The sequence below is a fragment of the Aspergillus terreus genome, genomic scaffold (assembly GCF_000149615.1).
Source record: "Aspergillus terreus NIH2624 scaffold_2 genomic scaffold, whole genome shotgun sequence".
NCBI classification, from domain to species: domain Eukaryota; kingdom Fungi; phylum Ascomycota; class Eurotiomycetes; order Eurotiales; family Aspergillaceae; genus Aspergillus; species Aspergillus terreus.
In genome coordinates, this window is record NT_165925.1 from 552144 (window position 1) to 573185 (window position 21042).

Sequence of the window (21042 nt, forward strand, 5' to 3'; positions counted from 1 at the left end):
AGTCACCCGACGGCGCCTTTCATGTGGTCTACAGACAGCCTGCGCCCTGAGACAATTCCGGCAACTGGGGCTTGCTCCATCACACTGCGGTTGATGTCAGGCAAGAGCTCCCTCTATCCAAGCCCGTACATGCTCACCTTGATCTTGCGTTCATGACAAAGAGCACAGGCCTTTCGAGATTTCAACCGGGGCTGCATCGACACTTATCTGTGACACATATTGGTTAGTATCTCGGTGTCTACACGGGGGCAGCGTCTATACATTGTCGCGGGTCCGCTATCGGTGGCGCCTTCGGCGATTTCGGACTTCATGGTCTGATCGTTGGAGTTTGTGGGTCTCGGCGTTTAGAACGCCGTGATAGTGATCAATCACGTGGAAGGCCAACCCTAAGGGTCTACCATCTCTCATCAGACCGAGATCTAGAAAGATGCTAAACGAGACTGCAGCAGCTACTGCGTACTATATACTGCTGCGCTATCTTTCCGTGTGTGCTTTTGAAGCAATCACCATCCAATGACGCAATCAAAATGAGCCAGGGACCATTCCAACTGGTAGTATATCCACCAACTGCTGTTCTTCCTACAGTCTACTAAACAAGCATTGCATTGCAAACCCACCGGCTGATCACCGTCAACCGAAACACCGAAACACCGCGCGAGCGAGCATTGTTGAGAAAGCGGGTCGAACTTATCTGTCTCTATTCGACTATCTGCACTGACAAGACCAATGAAATCCATAATAGTATCTCTCTGCTCCGTCGGTTATCATGGGTCCCTCCTCCCCGGGTTGGGAAAACCTGGGGTACATATATAGCGGTATACCAAGTAGACAGGGGTGTAAGTAGAGTAATCTAACCACCACCCTAACGATATGTTCTCCAAAGAAAAGACCGACGATCAATTTGACCCATCAGGGCGCAATGGCAGCATCGATATTGAAGTCGGCCCCCATGAAGATGCCTCCGGTCCACAAGATTCCTCCAAGGCCCTGAAAAGAGGTCTCAAGTCCCGCCACGTAGGGATGTTCTCCATTGCTGGTGCCATAGGAACCGGACTTATCATCGGCAGTGGCACAGCACTGTCACAAGGCGGGCCTGGCAGTATGTTCATTGCATATTGTTTTGTCGGCATGCTCGTTTTGAACATCATGTCTGCTTTGGGCGAGATGGCTGTGTATATGCCTATGGACCAGGGCTTTGGCGGCTATGCGACGCGTTTGGTAGATCCGGCCTTTGGGTAAGTCATCCTTCACCGTCAAGGGTACTAGTTGGGGACACTTACTAAACATCGAGATCAGTTTTGCAACGGGGATGAACTACTTCCTCAAATATGTCGTGCTGCTAGCCAACAATCTCACAGCCTCCGGCATCATCATGCAATACTGGCTACCGGGTATTAACGTGGCCGTCTGGGTCGTTTCCTTTGCGGTTCCCATCATTCTTATCAATGTATGGCACTCTCCAACAACTAAAATTCAATCACATCTAACCGTCTGTGTCTCTAGTTTGCCCCTGTGAAATACTTTGGCGAAGTCGAGTTCGGCGCGGCATGCATCAAAACAGTGACCATCGTCGGCCTCATGATCCTGTGTCTCGTTATCGATCTGGGTGGCAGTCCCCAAGGGCGAATTGGGTTCCGCTACTGGAACAACCCCGGTGCTTTCAAAGAGTTTCTCGTGGAGGGCTCCACAGGCCGCTTCCTTGGCTTCTGGGCCAGCGTGACCAACGCGGCGTTTGCCTACATGGGCAGCGAGATGGTGGGCATGACGTTTGGTGAAGCGAGCAAGCCATGGAGAACGATCCCGAAGGCAATCAATGCTACGTTCTGGCGTATCTCGTTTTTCTACATTGGAGGTGTCTTTTGTCTGGGACTTGTTGTGTCGTCCTCAAGTGATCGTTTGATCAACGCTACCAAGGCAAGCACTGGCGCAGGTAAGCTACTACAGAAAGCTCTTGTGCTTGCTCGTGGTAGACAGAAAACTGACGTTGGCAGGTGCCTCGCCGTTTGTCGTCGCCATTGTCGATTCAGGAATTGCCGTGCTTCCGCATATTATCAACGGGTGTCTGCTCGTCTTTGTGCTCAGCGCGGCCAACACAGGTAAATTGTGCATATTCTTGATCTGCTAATTTGGTGCGCTGACATCAAGCAAAGATATCTACATCGCCTCTCGCACTATGTACGGCCTGTCGAAGGACGGCTACATACCGTCCGTGTTTAAAGTCACGAAGAACTCAATCCCCGTATTCTCAGTCGGATTATCTGCGGCATTCTTCCTCCTTGCCCTGCTTAACATCAGCTCCGGAAGTACCGTTGTATTCTCGTACTTGGTCTCGCTGTCCACGATCCTTGGCCTTCTGAACTGGGTCAGCATCCTTGTCTCTTACCTGTTTTTTCAACAAGGAATGAAAGCGCAGGGCATCAGTCGGAGTGTGCTCCCATATTCAGGGAAGTTCCAGCAGCCCAGAGCCATGATAACGCTGTTCTTCACGGGGCTCATCATCATAACCAACGGTAAGTACCAAGAAGCGTGGTTGATGTTGATTTGATGCTAAATTTGGGATATTAGGATTTGATAGCTTTATACACAGATTCAACGCGAAGGACTTTGTGGTCAGCTATATTGGGATTGTCATATATATCTTCCTGATTATCTCCTACAAGCTGATCCGGCGGACAAAGTTCGCGGGCTTCAACACTATGGATATCACAACGGGTGTCATGACGAATGACCATGTGCAACAGATAGAGCGTGAAAATTCGGATGATTAGGTAGCCAATGTAGTTTGGTAGTAATGGAGTTTGCACGAGTATCATGTCTTTTCTGTGTCCTCTATCTCGATCCCTTGAGTTTGTCCGCCATCCCACACCACAGGGCCGGATCCTGGCCTAGACCGGAGACTTTTAAATTATCTAGATAGTCCCGAACGATAATTATCATACTGGATGAGGCGATGAACAGGCCGGTTAAGATGGAGTGGATCTCAACCAGATATGGCATCACGGAGAATGCGGCGTTTCGGCGGTTTTTCGCCGAGCCGGGGACATAGTAGACGGCCAACAACCAGTCTGGCGACGATATTTAAAAAAGCATGGCTCGTGAAACACATCGTTCTCGGTAATATTATACTCATAGTCATACAACAGCCATGGCCAACATCGTTACATCGACAGCTGCAAAGCTGCACATCTCCCCGACCCTTGGGATCAACGAGCTTGTCCTCAAGACACGCGCGGAGGGCAAGCATGTTGTGCACCTGGGCTTTGGCGAGGCTACATTTCCCATCCAGAAAGATGTTCTACAGATTCACAAAGACGGTTCCAATACGGCAAGTTACATGCCGGTGGCCGGAACGCAGGAACTGCGGAAGGTTTGTGATTCAATATCTGCTGCGCTTCGGGAATATATCAGACTAACGAGGATAAAGGCAATCGCGGATTTCAACGCCGAGAGACTGGGAGTTTCGATTAGCCCAGAGCAGGTGGTTGTCGCTCCTGGCTCTAAGCCCCTTCTGTTTGCGCTGTTCGACATCCTGCAGGGCGATGTGCTTCTTCCTCGTCCATCATGGGTTAGCTACGAACCGCAGGTGCTCCATGCCGGAAAGAAGCTCTTCTGGGTTGAGACGGACCCTCACGACCGGCATTCTATCACTGGTACGTTAGCCTGAAACCAAATTAGTCATCTGTTGTCAGGAATTAATCGATACGGCAGAGACTTCTCTAACGGCTGCATATGAAAAGGCCATTTCCGAGGGTGCAGACCCCCGGACTATGCTGGTGAACAGCCCGTCAAACCCCACGGGACATGTCTTCTCAGCGGAATGCGTCCAGATCATCAAATCCTTCTGTAGGTCGAAGGGTATTGTGTTGATAACCGATGAGATTTATTCGGACATCTGCTTCGATGAATCCCAAAAGACCGTCAGCGCTTTCGACAGCAGTCCTGATGCGTCTGAGACCGTCATCCTGACCGGTGGCTTGTCCAAGGTATGATAAACGAAGACCGTTGTTATCCCACCCATCTAACTCGGTAACAGACATATTCCGCGGGGGGCTGGCGCGTTGGCTACGCCATCTTCCCGCCCACACCAGCAGGCGAGACAATCCGGCAGACAACACTGGCATACGCGTCAGAATGCTGGTCCGCGGCCTCAGCCCCGGCCCAACTGGCGTCTGTCAAAGCCTTCTCCACCTGTCCCGAGATGAACATGTACCGCAAGTCAGTGACGGCACTACACAGATACTGCACCACGCGACTCTATCAGGCGCTCAAGGACTTCGGGCTGGACGTGGGCAAGCCCCGCGGCGCCTTTTACGTGTACCCATCATTCCATCCGTACTCAGCGCAGCTGAACAAGCTGGGTGTCTTTACCAGCGCCGAGCTGTCGAAGTGGCTGATCCAGGAATGCGGGCTGGCTGCGCTTCCTGGTTCGGCCTTCGGCGAGGATGACAACGGTCCCGTTTGTGGGCGGTTTCGTCTGCGGATGGCGACGAGTTATCTGTATTTCCGGGATGAGATCGATCGGTATGAGAATGGGTATGCGTTGTTGGAAGCTTGTGCGGCGGGTCAGGAGATCGAGCTGCCGTATCTGGAGGAGGCGATTAAGGTGCTTGGGGAGGCTGTGGCGAAGTTGAAGGCTGTTTCTGCTTGAAGGGGGCTTTATTTCGTGTATCATAGAATGTATCTGGCTATGGGGTTATTACCCAAGTGTGAGATGTCCACGTGTTCCAGTTAGAGTGAATGTTCGATGTGACCGGCACAATATATATATTCGAAATTCTGTAGCTACCAACGCCATCTACAATGCGCATGCCAAATAAGGACAAGTCTAGTACGGAAATCATGCAGTCCCTGAAACAGTCTGTGGCTTTGTCCTGCCCAGCCCGTCCTTCGCATAAAAGTCCATCGGATAGATACCTTGGTTAGCGGTATCCCAATCCTCACGCACACCGAGTGCAATCAGCGCCTCATACGGCGTCAGCAGCGGGCGCGGGAACGCGTAACCCCAATCAATACTTAACCGCGGACAGGCGATCTGTACCCAGCATTCGACATCAGCCATGGCGGCCAGCTTGCCAGGGAAGATTTCACTAAGAAGGAGGTTCACAAAGGGGATCCCCTGTGCGCGGAGATGGTTCTCGATCATGGCCATGGTGTGCGGGTTACCCTGGCGGCCGAGCGCACCGAGGATGATGCCCCATTTGCGGGCCGATTTGGCGGTGTTGATGGCGTCGCGGCGTAGTGTGTGCATCTCGTCGTGGACGTAGGTCTCGCGCGACAACGTGCGCGAGTATGGGTCGTAGCGGTACGCTGGGATGGAGGGGTTGTGGATCATCGCTGATTCGAGATGGAAACGGCCGTCACCGAGATAGAGGAGGATGTCGATCTCGGAGGAGAGCTGGGGCGAGGTGCAGCCGAGAATTTCACCCTTGGATAACGGGGTGATCTGTGGAATGACGACGTTGAATCCGGCGCGCTCGAGGACCGGTTTGAGTCCGTGCAGGGTTGCGTTGAATTGGATCGTCCCGACGGTGGCGATGGTCTTGCCTCGCGGGAAGTTGCGCTCTAGCGTCGCGAGGAGATGCGTCGTGTCGATGCTGATATCAACGAAAATATAGAGGGTCTTGATTTGCGTGACATCCACGGGAATGAGACAGCTGTGCGCATAGTGTACGAGCAGGTCGCAGCCTAGAGCGCGTGCGGTGTAGTCGTCGATGCAGCAGGCGCCGTAGGTCACGTCGCCCATAATGAGGGTTTCAATCCCAGGACAGAATTGTGTGAGGATATCAGATATCGTCGTCGCGAAGATGAGGAGGCCCTCGGGGAACTGTAGAGCGACCCGCTTGGCGCCAGAGCTGCGGATGCGGTGGATCGTCTTGGGTATTTCGAAAGAATAATTGCGCGGGAGGAGTTCGATGGCGGCTTTGATATCGGGATCCTCTAGGATCTCAGGCGGAACTTGATTCAGAGTACGAGGAGTCCGTCGGGGAGTCGCTGTTTAACATTAGTGTGTCGGATCTTTGGTATGGGAAGATACTCTCACGACTGACCTCGTTGGACACTCGTGGATTCGACATCCTGCTGCGCAGCGGGGTCTTTTTGAGCCTGGGCGTCGGCAGTACGTTTGCCAACAAACCTCTTCTTGGGCTGTTTGAGGGTATTCGTTGGCGGAGCTGCGTCCATGGTGAGATATGGTGGGATTGAAGAAGATGAAGCCGAAGAGGATAAAATGATCTGATATCAGGATATCAAAGTGGGATGAAAATTGATAGGGCTGAGTCAGCCGGTCAGGTGGGGTTCGGCTTCTCCGCATTTTCCTTAACGATGATCGCTCCAGGTATGCTCCTCCTCTTTCTCTCCAACTCGCCCTCCTTTTTGTCTCTGTTTCTCTGTGCGATTGTACGCTATCAGACTCTACATTAATTCAGGGTACTGTCAGCATCATGATCCGTCCTCGACTCAATCTCTTCTCTGCCCTGCGGACTCCCCCCGTTCGTAGGTCCTTTGCGACCGAGGCGCGGTTAACCTCGGACCATGTTCGCGTCGTCGAAGTCGGCCCTCGAGATGGACTGCAGAACGAAAAGAAGTCTATTCCCTTGGAGACAAAGCTCCAGCTCATTGAAAAGCTCGCAAAAACAGGAGTAACCACCATTGAGGCCGGTTCTTTCGTCCCTGCGAAATGGGTGCCACAGGTATGGCCTGATCGCATTCCCCCAACGTCAAAGGGCAAAGGTGAACAATATGCCGACTGATCACGTCCAACGCAGATGGCAAGTACAGCAGAAATCTGCGAACATCTCCTCAAAACACCACCTCAATCACCAAGTACCATCGCCTACAACTACCTGGTCCCGAATGTGAGGGGGTTGGAGAACCTCATTAAAGTTATGGACGCCACAGGGGTTCCCGCGGGAACGTCATCATCGCAGTCGGCCACGACGACCGAAATCTCCCTATTTGCGGCCGCGACAGAAGCATTCTCGAAAGCAAACACCAACTGCACTATCGACGAGTCGCTTGAGCGCATCCGTCCTATTGTTGCCTTGGCGAAGACCAAGGACATCCGTGTGCGCGGTTACGTCTCGGTTGCCCTCGGCTGTCCGTATGAAGGACCGGACGTCCCTCCCGCAAAGGTCGCGGATATCACGGCCACGCTTCTCGAAATGGGAGCCGATGAGGTGTCCGTCGCCGACACGACGGGAATGGGTACCGCTCCCCGCACCATGGAACTCCTGCAGGCGTTGAAGGCGGCGGGTATCGCCAACAATGACCTGGCATTGCATTTCCACGACACATATGGCCAAGCATTGGTTAACACGATTGTTGGACTGGAGCATGGGGTTCGAATTTTCGACAGCAGCGTGGGTGGTCTGGGTGGATGCCCATACTCAAAGGGAGCTACTGGCAATGTTTCCACCGAGGATCTTGTGCATACCCTGCACAGCCTTGGTATGCATACTGGGATTAGTCTGGACGAGATGTCGCGGATTGGTGCCTGGATCAGTGGTGAACTGGGCCGTGCCAATGAAAGTCGGGCTGGGAAGGCCACTATGGCCCGACTGGAGGGTAAATGCTAGTGTGTAACTCGACCTTTTATCTTTGCACTGGATTGAAGCGCTCCCTGTTTGATCTTTCTCTTGCATCACCCCGATATTAACAAAGTGTATTATGTTGCATAGCCACATTCCAATATCAAGGACAGTCTAATATGGGCATCCTTACGCAGTTTCCAATTGTTATTAAGGCAGGGTGGTATTAACCCTCCATCACTGCTCAGTATTGCCGAGATCCTTATCATCTTGGGCTCCCTATCCGATTCTTCTAACCAGCTTGGATTAAGAGGCTGGAAGCAACGAGATGGTACTACGTCAGTTCTGGGCTGCCAATTGAGATGCATTAAAAAGCTGATATTGGGATTTCGGTTCCCTTCTGACCATGAACACCGACGGGATGCCATTCACTGTGCTCAATCAATGATACATTTCAGGTGGATTCGAAGGGAGAACGCCATCGTGTGAATCCAAGAGTGATAGCCTTGGATGATGACAGAATAGCTGTGCGTATGCGGATTGTTAACATTTGGTGAGAGTCTCTCGGAAACAGGGATACCTCGAGCTGTTCGCGCCGCAGGAGTCGTAGTGCCATCCGCGGCACACACTCCCTACCTGGGCATACCAGTCCTCAAAGCTCTAGAACTGGGCATTGGAACACGAACTGTCTGACTTGCCGAGAAATGCATCAACTCGACATGTCTAACCGAACCTGTGTCACCGGGATGGAGTAGATACTGCGTTCGCCATGCAGGCATTTCTTCATGGAGATGATGTTTCTTGAAGAACGCTAGGAATCGACTACTTATCCCTATGGTATCAGAGTTACCCCGTGGAAAGTCGCAATCCGAGAATGGCTGGCTTGGACGACGGGGCATGATATAAACGTCGTCCAGACACCGCCTTGTAGAACGTCTCAAACACGACCCAGGACAGGAAAGCTCCATTCTTCATCCGATTCCATATACATACCAGACCACCAGTCAATGAGTCCAACAACATGGTCCCAGATGCTGTTGTCATTCCCACAGGCGGCCCTCCCAAGGTCGTCGGCCCAAAGACCAAGACTATCGCACGCCCAACCAACAAACTGCTCCGGTACGTCCATGAGACGGCGGCTTTTGCCTGGCATTATGACAGCTTCCCCTTTGTCTGCGTGACAATGCCTTCGGACTGCACTGGTATGGTGGGAGAAGAGACGGCGTTGAAGACCGCGACTGGGGAGATTATGGAAGTGCGAGGGCCCGCCATGGTAAGCTTCCCTCATCGTAAATTCTCGATTATTCAAGGATGCGCGGTTAAGTCAGTCCTAGGGTAAAGCCGTGGTCATGCGAGGCCGCTACATTGAACATCGGGCACTGAAGGCTCTTGGGGGTCGCGAGCGGATTACCATGGTCACCTCCTTCCGTCCAAAACCGCCCTTCATGAAGGACGAGAGCATCCTCACTGGCATTCGGGGCATAAGTCCCTTGACTGAAATTTATAGCCAGTACACCCAGTATCGATTGGAGATTTTGGAAGAGCGAATTCGTGCACGGCTGAAGAAGGAGCAGCGCCGGGAGATTGCCAAACCACCCTTCGACGTCCCCAATATCAGAGCTTTCTTGACGGAACAGAAGGATTTTCTAGAGGCTATGTTGGAGGAGCTATATTAGGTGCCACGGAAGCTCCTCCTATTTATTCTCTGTCATGGCTCAGCCATGTCAAGCCTGTTAAAGATGAGACCAGTCGCACGTGTTTAAATTCGGATCTGGCTTCTCCGCGTGCAATAATGCGAAGAGGGATCGAAGTTGGGAGACTTTTCTCTATTACTCATCTAGTACCCAAAAAAGAAAACACAATCAACTAGTGGTATGTCTAAAAAAACCGACAGTCATCAAATGCTTGGACGCAGATCGAACGTAAAGAGACTTAAGCAACAGCTTCGAATGCTTGCTCGAGGATCTTAAGACCAGACTTGATTTGGTCCTCAGTTATGGTCAGAGGAGGAACGAACCGGAGACAACCGTCGCCGGCAGAGATGATCAGCAGTCCCCGTTCACGGGCCGCAGTGATCAGGTCACCCATCTTGGGGGTGAATTCTTTGGAGAGCTGAGCACCCAGGATGAGACCCCGACCACGAATCTCGGAGATAACCCCGGGGTATTGCTTCTGCAGTTCCTGGAGGCCCGAGACAAGTTGAGCCGACTTGATCTCAACCGAGTTCTGGAGCTCTGACGAAGCAAGGCGCTGAACGATGTGATGGGCGACACGGCAGACCAACGGGTTGCCGCCAAACGTAGTGCCGTGATCACCGGGATTGATGAACTGAGTAACCGCCTTTTCAGAGACAATGGTGGCTCCGATGGGGACACCGTTACCAAGGGCCTTCGCCGTGGTCAGGATGTCGGGGTGTGCGGCCTCGCCAGATGCCGGGGCAAGAGAAGGATGGGCGTGAGCCCAGAGGGTACCAGTACGGGAGAGACCGCACTGAATCTCGTCAAAGATCAGGACAGCGCCGACCTCGTCGCAACGTTTGCGCAGGGCAACAAGGAATTCCGGAGTCGCAACGTTAACTCCACCTTCACCTTGGATGGGCTCAACAATCACACCGCAGGTCTTCTCCGTGATGAGACTCTGCAGCTGCTCCACATCATTGTAGTTTCCGTATTTGAATCCGGGGACCATGGGAGAGAAAGGGGTCTGGTATTTGGGGTTGGGGGTAGCGGAGAGGGCGCCCATAGTCCGGCCGTGGAAGGAATTGTGGAAAGAAACAAACTCGTGCTTGTTGCCAGAGGGGTCGCGAGAGCGACCGACCTTGCGGGCGAACTTGATGGCGGCCTCGTTGGCCTCAGTTCCGGAGTTGGCGATGAAGACCTGGGATGCATCACGCATGGCGCCGGACTCGCGAGTGGTCTCGATCAGCAGCTTGCTAAGGGCACCGGTCCAAGCATTGTGGTAGAGGTTCGAGGCGTGGATTAGGGTTTCGGCCTTGTACCAAGCATTAGAATTATGACTCCCTATGACACCTTATGAGTCAACGCTGTATGGCGAGGAAACACACCTGCTCGGCAATGATCTTGGAAATCTCGGGATCGCAGTGTCCCAGGGAGTTCACAGCGATACCAGCAGTCATATCCAAATACCGCCTGTTCTCCATATCCCACAAATAACAGCCTTGTCCCTTCACCATCATCGGCGCAGGTCGCACGTAGGTGGGGACCATGTAGGGTGCGCGGTCTTGAACGAAGGCCATTGTGGCCGAATCGGTGGCCGGATCGGGGTTTGGAACAGAGGCAGTTTTCTTGGGACTCGTTAGAATGCTATAATATATGGAACTCGTTGACAAGGCAACAAAATACCTTGGTTTGAGCGTTGGACGCAGTCGAAGCAAATCCGCGATGGAGCGGTGACTCAAGTCCGGGGATGAGTCGCTTCGCGAGCGGCAGGCGCCGCGAGGCCATACGAAACGCCATCAGAGAGTAGATTAAAATAAAAAGAATGAATTCAAAGAATGAATTGGGGAAGAGAGAAGAAGGGGGAAGAGAAAGGAAGTGTGCGACTCGAGAGGAGTTGGAGAAGAAATGCCGCAGCGGGAAGAAAGTCGCGCGATATCGGCAATGAGTCGGAGATTTGCTTATCTGATCCGCCACTCCGCATCAACACTTCTTCTCCCATTCTGTTTCTTTTCCTCTTCCTACTCGACTCTGTCTTCACCTTCTCCCACGCTAACACTGCCATATATAAAACTTGCTTCTCATCACCATGGCGTTCCTCCCCCGTCGCATCCTCACCTCTCGAGTTGCCGCCTCCCGCACCTTCTCCAGCCGCGCCATCCTCCGCAGCGACCAGCCTCCGTTCGCCTTCCGCTCCGGACCATCGCCCCCACGCCTCCCCAAGGAAGAGCAGGAAATCTTCGAGGAGCTCCAACGAAAGTCCACGGGCGCCTTCAGTACTCCCCAAATCAACCAGTCTCCCGACTCCGAGCCTGCGCCGGACAGCCCTGAGATCAAAGCCAGTGGCAAGGGGGAGGAGCTCCATCCAGACCTGCGTTCTGGCGTGCGGCCGGAATTTGAAGGCGAGAAGAACCCGAAAACCGGCGAGATTGGCGGTCCTAAGAATGAGCCCTTGCGATGGGGTTCAGAGGGTGATTGGAGTTACGGAGGTCGCGTGACGGACTTTTGATTCGATTGCGATTAGCATATCTGCCCTGGTGTATGGGTGCAGAGATACTGCGTGATGGCTCTGAATGCATTTATGGCGTTGGTTCCTTTCTTATCTACAATCTACCGATCCGAAATCATTTCGCGGGAGTGATATATCAGCCTCTTTGCTACGGCTTTATTGTTGATAACCTTCCGATCTGATTCCCTTTGGTGATCCAAGACCTCATTTGTATAATTCCTGAATAGCAAACACTGTACATTATTATCCCGTGAACCTTCACGACTCAATCCTGAAAATTGTGTTTACAGCTTTGCTTCCTTCCGACATCTTGAGACACATCCACGAGCAAAGTAGTTTAGCCGAGCCCCTCTACCACAAACTTGTTTACGAGATAACCAAACCCTCAATATCTGGACCTATGGAGCCGATTAGCCTGAAAAGATATAATGCGCTTGTAGCCTTCTTCTCACAATATTGTCCCTTATAAGCCGAGAAGCTGATGATATTGGAGCTTCCCTGGCTGAAGTCTGCATTGAGAACACTGACTCCCAGACTCTGTGGACCACCAGTCGGCAGAAAAGCCAGCACGTGGACCTGTCCGTTAACAGTGACGGTGCAATAACGTTGCGTGCTATCGCCATTGCCGTATGATATCTGCACGGTGTTTTCTCCAGCATCAGCGAAAGACACCGAGTTGAATGTCAATGTGCCGTTATTGGGTCCGCCAATGTAGCCGATGATTTCTGAGCTGCACCCGGAACAGGACAGCGCTTTCGCGGATCCACCTATGGTTCCGGATGATTTGGATCCCAAATTGGTGGTGTTCGAGACGGAAGTCCAGCTTCCATCTTGTAAGGATGGAGTCCAAGGGGCATTGCTGTCCTGCGAGGTCGTCAGGGGAGAGAGGAAATTGGGCAGACCGGCGCACGCACCATCGACGCGGTCGTCCCAGAAATAGTGAGAGGAAGCCACATGTATTTTGACGATGCAAGGTCATTGGAGAGCCATCGATCGCCCATGTATCTAATACTGTTAGCGCCTTGAGGACATGACTCGTAATCAAGAGTGTTATACATCACAAGACCATTGACATCCAAGATAAATGTTGTTTGAGAGGTATATGTATTTGTCCCCGAGGGGGCGAAATCAGACCAGTCTGACCAAGGCTATGTTTATTGTTAGCTTTATTTGACTAGCTGACCATGATGCATCATGTCCGACGGGACAAGAGACTGTGGCTGACCCCTGATAGACTGGTGGCAGTTGAATATCGATTGTCATTTGCGTCTGCAGTGTTGTTTAGTGGCGTAGACTGAGACCGAGGAGTGATACGTACTCCACCCTGCTCGGAGTTAGCTACGTCGCGAGTGCTCATAGAAATAATGGTGAGAAATACCTGTGAGCTGACTGGCAAACATAAAGTAGACATCTCCTGACTTGTGGATCGCGGGCGACTCGTAGTCAGCCGTGAAGGTATAAACGTTGGACTCGACAGTAAGGTAATTAGTCGATAGCTTGTCGATTCGGAGACCGTTTTCTCTCTGGATGACTTAGAGACTGCTGTGGGGATATTCGGTGCACATACATCTTCAGTCAATAGATACGCGGACCCGTCCGTGTCTGTGACTTCATAGTAAGCCAGTGTCATGAAACACAGATCGGAAATACAAACCCTTGAAGAGACCCATATCACGAGACTGGTAACCTAGAGGCCGAGAAGAGTTCCTAGAAGCCTTAGCACCCTCACTCGGGCAAAAGCACGATTGCTTACAAGTAGGTGTAGTCCCCGCATACTGATGACCCGACGGCAACCCCAGCTTTTGCCTCGCTGTAGTCGGAGCTATCAATGTGCATCCACATGACATACTGTTTGTTCTCCTCGTTGTAAATAACCTTTGGTCGTTCCACTACACGGTTTGGGCCCAGGTCACCGGATCCTTGAAGGGTGAGGAGCTCATTTTCGAAGGTCCAGTCAACGAGGTTCTGAAGTTGTTAGAGACATATCGGTGAGATGTGGATGGATTCATGCCTTGCTGGAGTAGCAGTTGATGGACTGAAACGATGAACCATTCAATTTGTTCTCCCCAATCATGTACCACACCCCATCAACTTGAATGATCCCTACAGTCAAGAGTTTGAGATACAATTAATACAATTCTCACATTAAGCCAAGTAGATGGCCGAAGCTTACCTGCGCCATGGGCTTGGATGTGTTGGTTAGTGCCCGCAGCCGTCCAGGTAGCACCAGGCACCTATTCCGAATAGGGTCAGCAAGATCTCGTCTTTATAAAAGATAGGAAAGCTGCTTACTATATCCAGGGACGCCAGGGCGTTTTGGACAAGGGCCAAGAAAGCAGTGGTCGCAAGAGTGGAATGCATGTTGTTGCAATTGGGGTTATTGCAAGGACGATCGATGCCCTATTTATATACCTCTACCGGGTCAAGGGTGTTGCCCCGCAACTGTAGGTCACAATATCTTATGTATGATTCTTTGTATGGATCTACAGGCACTCGGATCCTCATTCGACGCAGAGTCGCGAAGCCTTGTACCGTTCCAACGCAGCGTGATATCAACCTTCGGCCAAATACCGCACATAGACTGGGCCTGCTGATCTTCAGCATGTTGAAGATGCAGAAATGACTTTGTGACTATGGTAAATTCTCCATCAATCAAGGCCTCTACACCTGCGGGGAACTGAGTATTCTGCCGGGTTCTCCGCACTGCAATATCAACCGATCGTCGAGTACAGATTTACCCGAGACAGCGAGATGTGAGTTTATAACAGAACATCAAGCTCCCAGGATATTTGGTTGAACGTATGTTCTGACCGAAATGGCGAGAATATTACCCGCTCTCGTGCTTTCAGAAAGGCTCGTCTCGACAACAGCCAGCCATCGCAACAGTACCTTTACTAATCCAATTCTTCGCGGAGTCCACCCCATCCCAATTTGCATATTCGTCCCAGCATGGGATAAGACATATTCCTGTGCATCAAGTAGCCTCGGTACGTTTCCAGAGATCCCAATCCATGCATCTAGAGAGCCGCGGAACTGGAAGCCTCGGAAATGCCAACTCGGGACCAGAAATGTTGCCGGAACTGGCCACTACGAACAAAACAACAAGTGGCATATGTATATGGTCACCGTGGTGCTATCGACGAACATTAACGGAGCGTATGAGCCTGCCCCGCACAATCCATTCCTACAAAGCGGACACCACGGCGTTCTCAAACAGTGGGCCACGCTGATCTGTTTCAGGATGCTGGCGGGAACTAGTGGGTTGCCGCGCTGTCAACGGGCTCCGGGCCGGATGTCAAAATTACCCGATGGGCAGGGAGACGGCCCTGACGCCGGTTGCTTGGGATGCAGGAGACGGGCCCATCTTTCGGAGGAAGCGGGACTGAGACCGGATGGTACTTTTGCTCCAAACACGGCGTTGCCGATGCATTGGATCCATTGGCACTGCTAACATCCGATACCTGTCTTGTCTCCTCGCCGAGATACGCGAATTCCCTTCTCCTTCGGTCATCGTTGTTGAATCTGACTTCGTTCGGTGGATCCTCTACGGTTGGGAGCAGTGAATCAGCATACCGGATGAGGGGAAATCAGATTGTTGATCCCGTGATTGATAGAGGTGTCACCACGCATTGCTGTCCAGATATTACCTTATTCGAGACCCTGGACACGCGATACGCTGGTACGCTAGGGACAACAGGGAAAGGCACCAGGATTGTAGGGCATTTGAAAAAACAAAAACGCAAACACAAGGAAAAAGTGAGTTGCATCCAATTTTAAGAAAGAAAGAGTCTAACAGTACGTCTCCTTTATATCTAACTCGCCCGTGGCCTCAAGCGCATCGCCCAATGAATATTGGATCCTCGGGTGGGAACGAGATGAATCCTTGACGATGATTCTTATCGGAACTGTCCTTGTCAGAGTCCCTGACAAACCGGCGCCCCGCAGCTGGTCAAGATTATCTCCTCGGATGCCCGACAAAACTGAGATCAAACCGAATCCCTTTCCGATGGGGGTTTTGTAGCAGAAGCAGATTGAAAGCAGCATCACCGTGCAGAGGACAGGGTGGATGCATAGCGTGAGGTACATACCCCAATCCGCTTTGAGGGTTAACCGTGTTGAACGGATAGTTTCGCTAGCTGGGGGATAGTACATTTCGGGATACACTTTGTTTGTCGGATTCATGTAGATGATGCGAGCCCAGAACATGCTTGCAACGGAGGTTGTCAATGATGGGAGCAGCCACGGCGACTGGCTTTGGGATCGTGCTGGGGAGTGCCGAATCAACCATGTCGCCAAAACAGGCAGCGTGTCGGCGTAATACGGCGTGGTGCTGTTGAACACGACTTGCTTTATCCTTTCTCCAGTACAGTGGCCACTGGTCAGTTGGATGCTACTGCGGGTCACTGTCCAATGCGCCTGACATTTTTCTCGCTGGATGTCGAACTTGGGGGCGTTCTTTCTGAAAGCGAGACTGGTGGGTTCAGTTGTGTTGCTGTAGATGTTCAGCCCGTACGCATTTCCCTCGAAGAAGCCAATCAGACAAAACGGGTCCGGGTTCTCGCTATGCAAGTTGTCCAAGCCATTAATCATCCCCATCTGATAGCCATTGTAGAGGGAGATCGTCGACAGACCGGTTGGATTATAGGAGTGGTTGAAAGAAGTGGTCCAAAAGGCGTCATTGTCTTTATAGGACGATGTCGATGAATTATATCGGGCGACTGTTCCGCCCACAGCTGCTGACATGGTCCAAAACTCACCGTCGGTCAGGTTCTGCTGGATAGAAGAGAGAAAATCTGGCGAAGGTAAGTCGAGCAACGCCGTGGACGTGTTGTCCAGGATGACGGTGTTAAATCCGTACACGGCTGGGAACTGTGGAATCGAACGAGGGCTCGATGATGCTGCTATGTACGGAACGCTTGCATTGATCATGTAATAGATCGAATTGTTCATCACGTTCAATGTGCCCAGAGGAAGCGGCACGAGGCCGTAGAACCGTGGAAAGTTGCTATGGATCTCTATCGTGCTGCTTCCTCCGATGAGCTTCTTGTATGCTGCACTGAGTCCCAGAGGGAGGAGAGTGAGGATGAAGAAGCATGCACGCCAGCGTACGTCTGCTTTATCCAGAAACACGCTCTTCTTGATAATGGCCTCGTAGTTCTGCAGCGTCGGGCTCTTTCGTCGGGTCTCGAGAATAAGGAAGAATGTCGGCGCCAGAATGCCGGTACATTCATTCATCAGACTTAGCAACAATCCGACGACGACCAGCTGGTTAGTCAACCCCAGATTCCAAGACAGGCTCCACGTGGGTCCGATCGTAGGTTGGATAGCAAGGATCGAAACCATGAAGCATATCACGCAGCCCAACAGAGCGAGTACATGACTCTGGTCACAGTACCATCGCCTTTCTGGCACTCCAAGCGACTTGGACGTTCCTGATGGGACCTGAGGGTACATCATGGAGTCAACAATTGTACTGGTGCAACGTTCAGGGTTAGAGATGATGGAAACTCGAAAGCTTTCACCACTCAACCCTCCAGTTTATATCACTGTCGCCCTCCAGCGCCATGTATCCTTTGATGCATGTAAGAGACGGGGCAACCCAGAGGTTTCGGTTTCTCAGCCTCGTTTTCAGCTGCCTGATGGCCGCATGATGATCGATTTCTCCCAATTAGGATATGTGTGACTCTGAGTAGTACAGGCTTGCTTTTTGTGTGAACGGGTGATTGGACTTTGTGGTAAGGCTGGCGCAAACCCCCCTCTTAGATGCGCTATTCTGTTCCCTGCAAAGGAGCAAACAGTTCCGCTATTCATATACATGCAGTAAAACCTGGTTATAACGAATCATTCTTTGCAAGGGTTTCAATTCGTTAACCAAGGTATTCGGTATATCCAGGACCCCCCAAATTCCTCACCAAAAACCCAGGAATATCGCTGACGCCTATTTTCCACTCCAGCCCTCTGCAAATCGCTCTCAGCTTGCCGTAGCCGCTTAAGATAAGCAAGGTCAAATGATTTCTGCTGCTAATAGTAGGTCATGAGCCATTGGATGTGGTATAGGGCCTAATCTAATAGCCAGAAACCTGCCCTCCGAGCCCAACATCATTTAAGCCTTATCTTTCTAATATAGCGCTTCAAAAGTGGTTTCAAGAAACATACAATCAGCTAATCACTCCTTCTTCAATATCACGGATCCTCTCTCCTCCCTACGCATTCCTCGATTCCCTGCGTAGTAGTAAAACCGAGATCTGGAGTAAAAAATAGAGGCTGTGAAGAGAAGAGAGCTTTCATGGATAAGAAGAGAGTTGGGAAGACCAAGAATTATTATGAGACATGCTGGCAGGAAGAGGGCAGGAAAAGATATAGTTCGTATGATGGAACTTGGGGCTGGAGTATTTATGGAATCATAGCAAACAAGGTGGTCACGAGGGAGCCAAAATTGGCTTCCCTCAGGAAGAGACTAAGTTTAAAAAGGAAAACGAAATTAGTTATCAATTTTTCTAGAATAATTGTAAGAAAATAATAAAATAACAAGTTGTATAGCTTTAAGGGAGGTAGAATATAGAAGAGGGATTCTATCGGTCTGGGTTATGGTTCATGACACTAGTACGTTTCAATTGATCACAAGACCGATCTTAGCTTCCAAATTCTATCTAGTGGTACCTGGATTCTCCTTTGTTTAGATCCCTATCCGAGAATAGACTCTGTTCTAGATCGGCTATGCCACATGGATCTTAAAACCACGCATACATTATCAGCATTGAAGAACCGAAGAAGTATTTGAATGCAATTGCCTCGGTGGTCATAGATTTCTCGAGAAGGAGAGAGGATTCGCTCAAACGATTCTTGGATGTCTATAGAACTTTCGATCCGCATTAATAATATTTCATTTCTACTGTATTACTGCACGAATGACAACCCCTATCCATCGAGGAGACGATATTCATTAGCTGTACAGATATGTCAGGGCGAACCCGATCGAATCTATGCGATGGTCACAAGACTCGGACTGATATCAATATGACTGCACTGGGTCAATCTTGACCTGATTCAGTCGTTATGAGCCCTGGTGGCGCTGCACCGCGGCACCACTATGTGGAAATTATTAGGGAATAATGCACTGCATTGGGGCACTATTGCGGACTAATTATAGCACCGATGACGGTCTAGATCCACAGGGATGGCGGCTACCGCCTGCCAGATGGGGCAGGCAACCGTGGTACTCCATCAGGAAAAAGCAGGTTTTCCGGGGTAGCTTAGAAATCGGCGGTCGACACAAAGACGCGGCGAGGGGGGCGCACCTGCATTGGGAAACCTTCCAGATGCGCTAAAGCCGGCCAGAAAAAAGAAAAGGGGCCGCAGAGTTTTTTCTCGAATGAAAAACTGAGTTTCCGGGGATTTTAAGCTCCCGCGTGATGTAATAGAGTTTGCCTGCACATTTTTCTGCGGATCAGCCGACTAAGCAGACGGAAGCGGCGGTGACGCTCCCTGATAAGCTGTTGTTCTCCATCCGGTCTCGCCACAACAAACTCTTCTTAACTCACTCTCTCACTCGCCTTCCCTCTCCTTCCTCTCCTCTCCTCCTATCTCCTTTCTCTCGAACTCGCCATTGTCCTTCTCTCAATTCATCACATACAATGGCTCCCCTCAAGCTCAACAGCCGAAACCTCGCCCAGATCTTCGCCGCTGGCAAGGACCGCGTCAAGGTCCCGACCTACCAACGCGGTAGCGCGGTGAAGGAGGGAATCGTCCATGTCGGTGTCGGAGGCTTCCATCGCGCCCATCTGGCCGTCTACGTCGACCAATTGATGCAGAATCATGGCGTGAACGACTACGCCATCTGCGGTGTGGGCTTGCAGCCCTTCGACGCCGCCATGCGCGACGCCCTGCGCTCTCAGGATCATCTGTACACCGTCATTGAGCGGTCGGCCAAGGGAAGCTTTGCCCATGTGGTCGGCAGCATCAACTCCTACCTCTTCGCCCCGGACAACCGCGAGGCCGTGATTGCCAAGATGGCGCACCCAGATACCCACATTGTGTCGCTGACCATCACCGAGAGCGGCTACTACTACAATGAAAACACCCACGAGCTCCAAGCGGAGCACCCCGACATCCAGTTCGATCTCGACCCCGCCAACGAGAAGACCCCCCGTACCACCTTCGGTTTCCTCTATGCTGCCCTGGCCCGGCGCCACCAGCAGGGGCTCCGGCCTTTCACTGTCCTGTCCTGCGACAACATGCAGAAGAACGGCTCCATCACCCGTCACATGCTCGAGTCCTTTGCACGCCTACGCAACCCTGAGCTTGCCAAGTGGATTGCCGAGCAGGGTGCCTTCCCCAACGCCATGGTCGACCGTATCACACCGCAGACATCCCCCACGGACAAGAAGGCACTCGCAGAAACTATCGGGATCGAAGACTCCTGGCCGGTAGTCACGGAGCCTTTCATGCAGTGGGTGCTTGAGGATCAGTTCTCCGACGGCCGTCCGCCTTTTGAAAAGGCCGGCGCCCAGGTGGTCAAGAACGTCCACGACGTGGAGCAGTTCGAGAAGCACAAGCTGCGCCTGCTGAACGGCAGCCACTCGGCCATCGGCTACGCCGGTCAGATGGCCGGGTTTGAATACGTCCACGAGGTCATGGAGCACCCGCTGTACAACCGGTTTGTATGGCAGATGATGCAGGAGGAGGTGAAGCCGCTCTTGCCCGAGATTCCGGGCGTCGACATTGACGAGTACTGCAAGACGCTCATGGAGCGCTTCTCCAACCCCACGATCATGGACCAGCTGCCGCGCATCTGTTTGAACGCGTCCGGCAAGATCCCGCAGTTCATCATGCCGTCCATTGCCGAGGCGATCTGGGTGACGGGCCCCTTCCGGCGTCTGTGCTTCGTCGCGGCCGCATGGTTCCGCTACCTGAACGGCATTGACGACAGCGGCAAGACGTTCAACGTGGACGATCCGATGCGCGAGGAGCTCCAGGCGAAGGCGCGTGCGGGTGGCACCAACCCAGCGGAGCTGCTCAACGTCAAGAGCCTGTTCGGAGATGACCTGCGCAGCGACAAGCGCTTCCTCCAGGAGATTACGACAGCGATGGAAGCCATTGCCCGGGATGGCATCATGAAGACGATGCCCAAGTACGTTGATTGATTGATCGGCGATAAGAAGGTACATTTGCGTCTGCGACCGATGTTTGGAGTCTTTTTGTATAGGGTCATTTGGATGTGATTTGGAAGCGAACGACGGCATAGAATTAGACGATAGACAAAACGGCAGTTCTTGTGTTGTTGGATTGATAATATGGTTGATTTGGGGCCTGGCACGGCCGGTAATTTGGG

General features: G+C 51.8%; 10 protein-coding genes across 10 annotated transcripts; 6 read left to right on the forward strand and 4 right to left on the reverse strand.

Annotated features, from left to right (window-relative positions):
* Positions 1 to 870: 870 nt before the first annotated feature.
* Positions 871 to 2545, forward strand: ATEG_01181 (uncharacterized protein; the record flags this gene model as incomplete). The annotated part of the gene is made up of 5 exons (XM_001208546.1): positions 871 to 1235; positions 1297 to 1447; positions 1504 to 1930; positions 1992 to 2096; positions 2151 to 2545. The coding sequence occupies 5 exons, from the start codon at positions 871 to 873 to the stop codon at positions 2543 to 2545; spliced, it is 1443 nt and encodes a 480-aa protein (XP_001208546.1).
* Positions 2546 to 3145: 600 nt separating this feature from the next.
* On the forward strand, positions 3146 to 3989 carry ATEG_01182 (pyridoxal phosphate-dependent aminotransferase; the record flags this gene model as incomplete). Its single annotated transcript, XM_001208547.1, has 2 exons — positions 3146 to 3650; positions 3709 to 3989. 2 exons carry the CDS (start codon positions 3146 to 3148, stop codon positions 3987 to 3989), a joined length of 786 nt encoding a protein of 261 aa, XP_001208547.1.
* Positions 3990 to 4837: 848 nt separating this feature from the next.
* dph1 (2-(3-amino-3-carboxypropyl)histidine synthase) lies at positions 4838 to 6180 on the reverse strand (the record flags this gene model as incomplete). The annotated part of the gene is made up of 2 exons (XM_001208548.1): positions 4838 to 5991; positions 6048 to 6180. 2 exons carry the CDS (start codon positions 6178 to 6180, stop codon positions 4838 to 4840), a joined length of 1287 nt encoding a protein of 428 aa, XP_001208548.1.
* Positions 6181 to 6321: 141 nt separating this feature from the next.
* On the forward strand, positions 6322 to 7574 carry ATEG_01184 (hydroxymethylglutaryl-CoA lyase; the record flags this gene model as incomplete). Its single annotated transcript, XM_001208549.1, has 3 exons — positions 6322 to 6396; positions 6426 to 6689; positions 6765 to 7574. The coding sequence occupies 3 exons, from the start codon at positions 6322 to 6324 to the stop codon at positions 7572 to 7574; spliced, it is 1149 nt and encodes a 382-aa protein (XP_001208549.1).
* A 973-nt stretch (positions 7575 to 8547) lies between these two features.
* Positions 8548 to 9202, forward strand: ATEG_01185 (uncharacterized protein; the record flags this gene model as incomplete). The annotated part of the gene is made up of 2 exons (XM_001208550.1): positions 8548 to 8799; positions 8861 to 9202. 2 exons carry the CDS (start codon positions 8548 to 8550, stop codon positions 9200 to 9202), a joined length of 594 nt encoding a protein of 197 aa, XP_001208550.1.
* A 256-nt stretch (positions 9203 to 9458) lies between these two features.
* Positions 9459 to 11002, reverse strand: ATEG_01186 (acetylornithine transaminase; the record flags this gene model as incomplete). Its single annotated transcript, XM_001208551.1, has 3 exons — positions 9459 to 10517; positions 10591 to 10830; positions 10889 to 11002. The coding sequence occupies 3 exons, from the start codon at positions 11000 to 11002 to the stop codon at positions 9459 to 9461; spliced, it is 1413 nt and encodes a 470-aa protein (XP_001208551.1).
* A 289-nt stretch (positions 11003 to 11291) lies between these two features.
* ATEG_01187 (succinate dehydrogenase assembly factor 4) lies at positions 11292 to 11711 on the forward strand (the record flags this gene model as incomplete). Its single annotated transcript, XM_001208552.1, has 1 exon — positions 11292 to 11711. The coding sequence occupies one exon, from the start codon at positions 11292 to 11294 to the stop codon at positions 11709 to 11711; it is 420 nt and encodes a 139-aa protein (XP_001208552.1).
* A 366-nt stretch (positions 11712 to 12077) lies between these two features.
* ATEG_01188 (glycosyl hydrolase family 43 protein) lies at positions 12078 to 14072 on the reverse strand (the record flags this gene model as incomplete). The annotated part of the gene is made up of 10 exons (XM_001208553.1): positions 12078 to 12575; positions 12626 to 12859; positions 13030 to 13049; positions 13090 to 13234; positions 13279 to 13313; positions 13366 to 13418; positions 13465 to 13676; positions 13795 to 13814; positions 13885 to 13945; positions 14004 to 14072. The coding sequence occupies 10 exons, from the start codon at positions 14070 to 14072 to the stop codon at positions 12078 to 12080; spliced, it is 1347 nt and encodes a 448-aa protein (XP_001208553.1).
* A 1428-nt stretch (positions 14073 to 15500) lies between these two features.
* Positions 15501 to 17165, reverse strand: ATEG_01189 (uncharacterized protein; the record flags this gene model as incomplete). The annotated part of the gene is made up of 1 exon (XM_001208554.1): positions 15501 to 17165. The coding sequence occupies one exon, from the start codon at positions 17163 to 17165 to the stop codon at positions 15501 to 15503; it is 1665 nt and encodes a 554-aa protein (XP_001208554.1).
* Positions 17166 to 19345: 2180 nt separating this feature from the next.
* Positions 19346 to 20854, forward strand: ATEG_01190 (mannitol dehydrogenase family protein; the record flags this gene model as incomplete). Its single annotated transcript, XM_001208555.1, has 1 exon — positions 19346 to 20854. One exon carries the CDS (start codon positions 19346 to 19348, stop codon positions 20852 to 20854), a length of 1509 nt encoding a protein of 502 aa, XP_001208555.1.
* Positions 20855 to 21042: the final 188 nt, after the last annotated feature.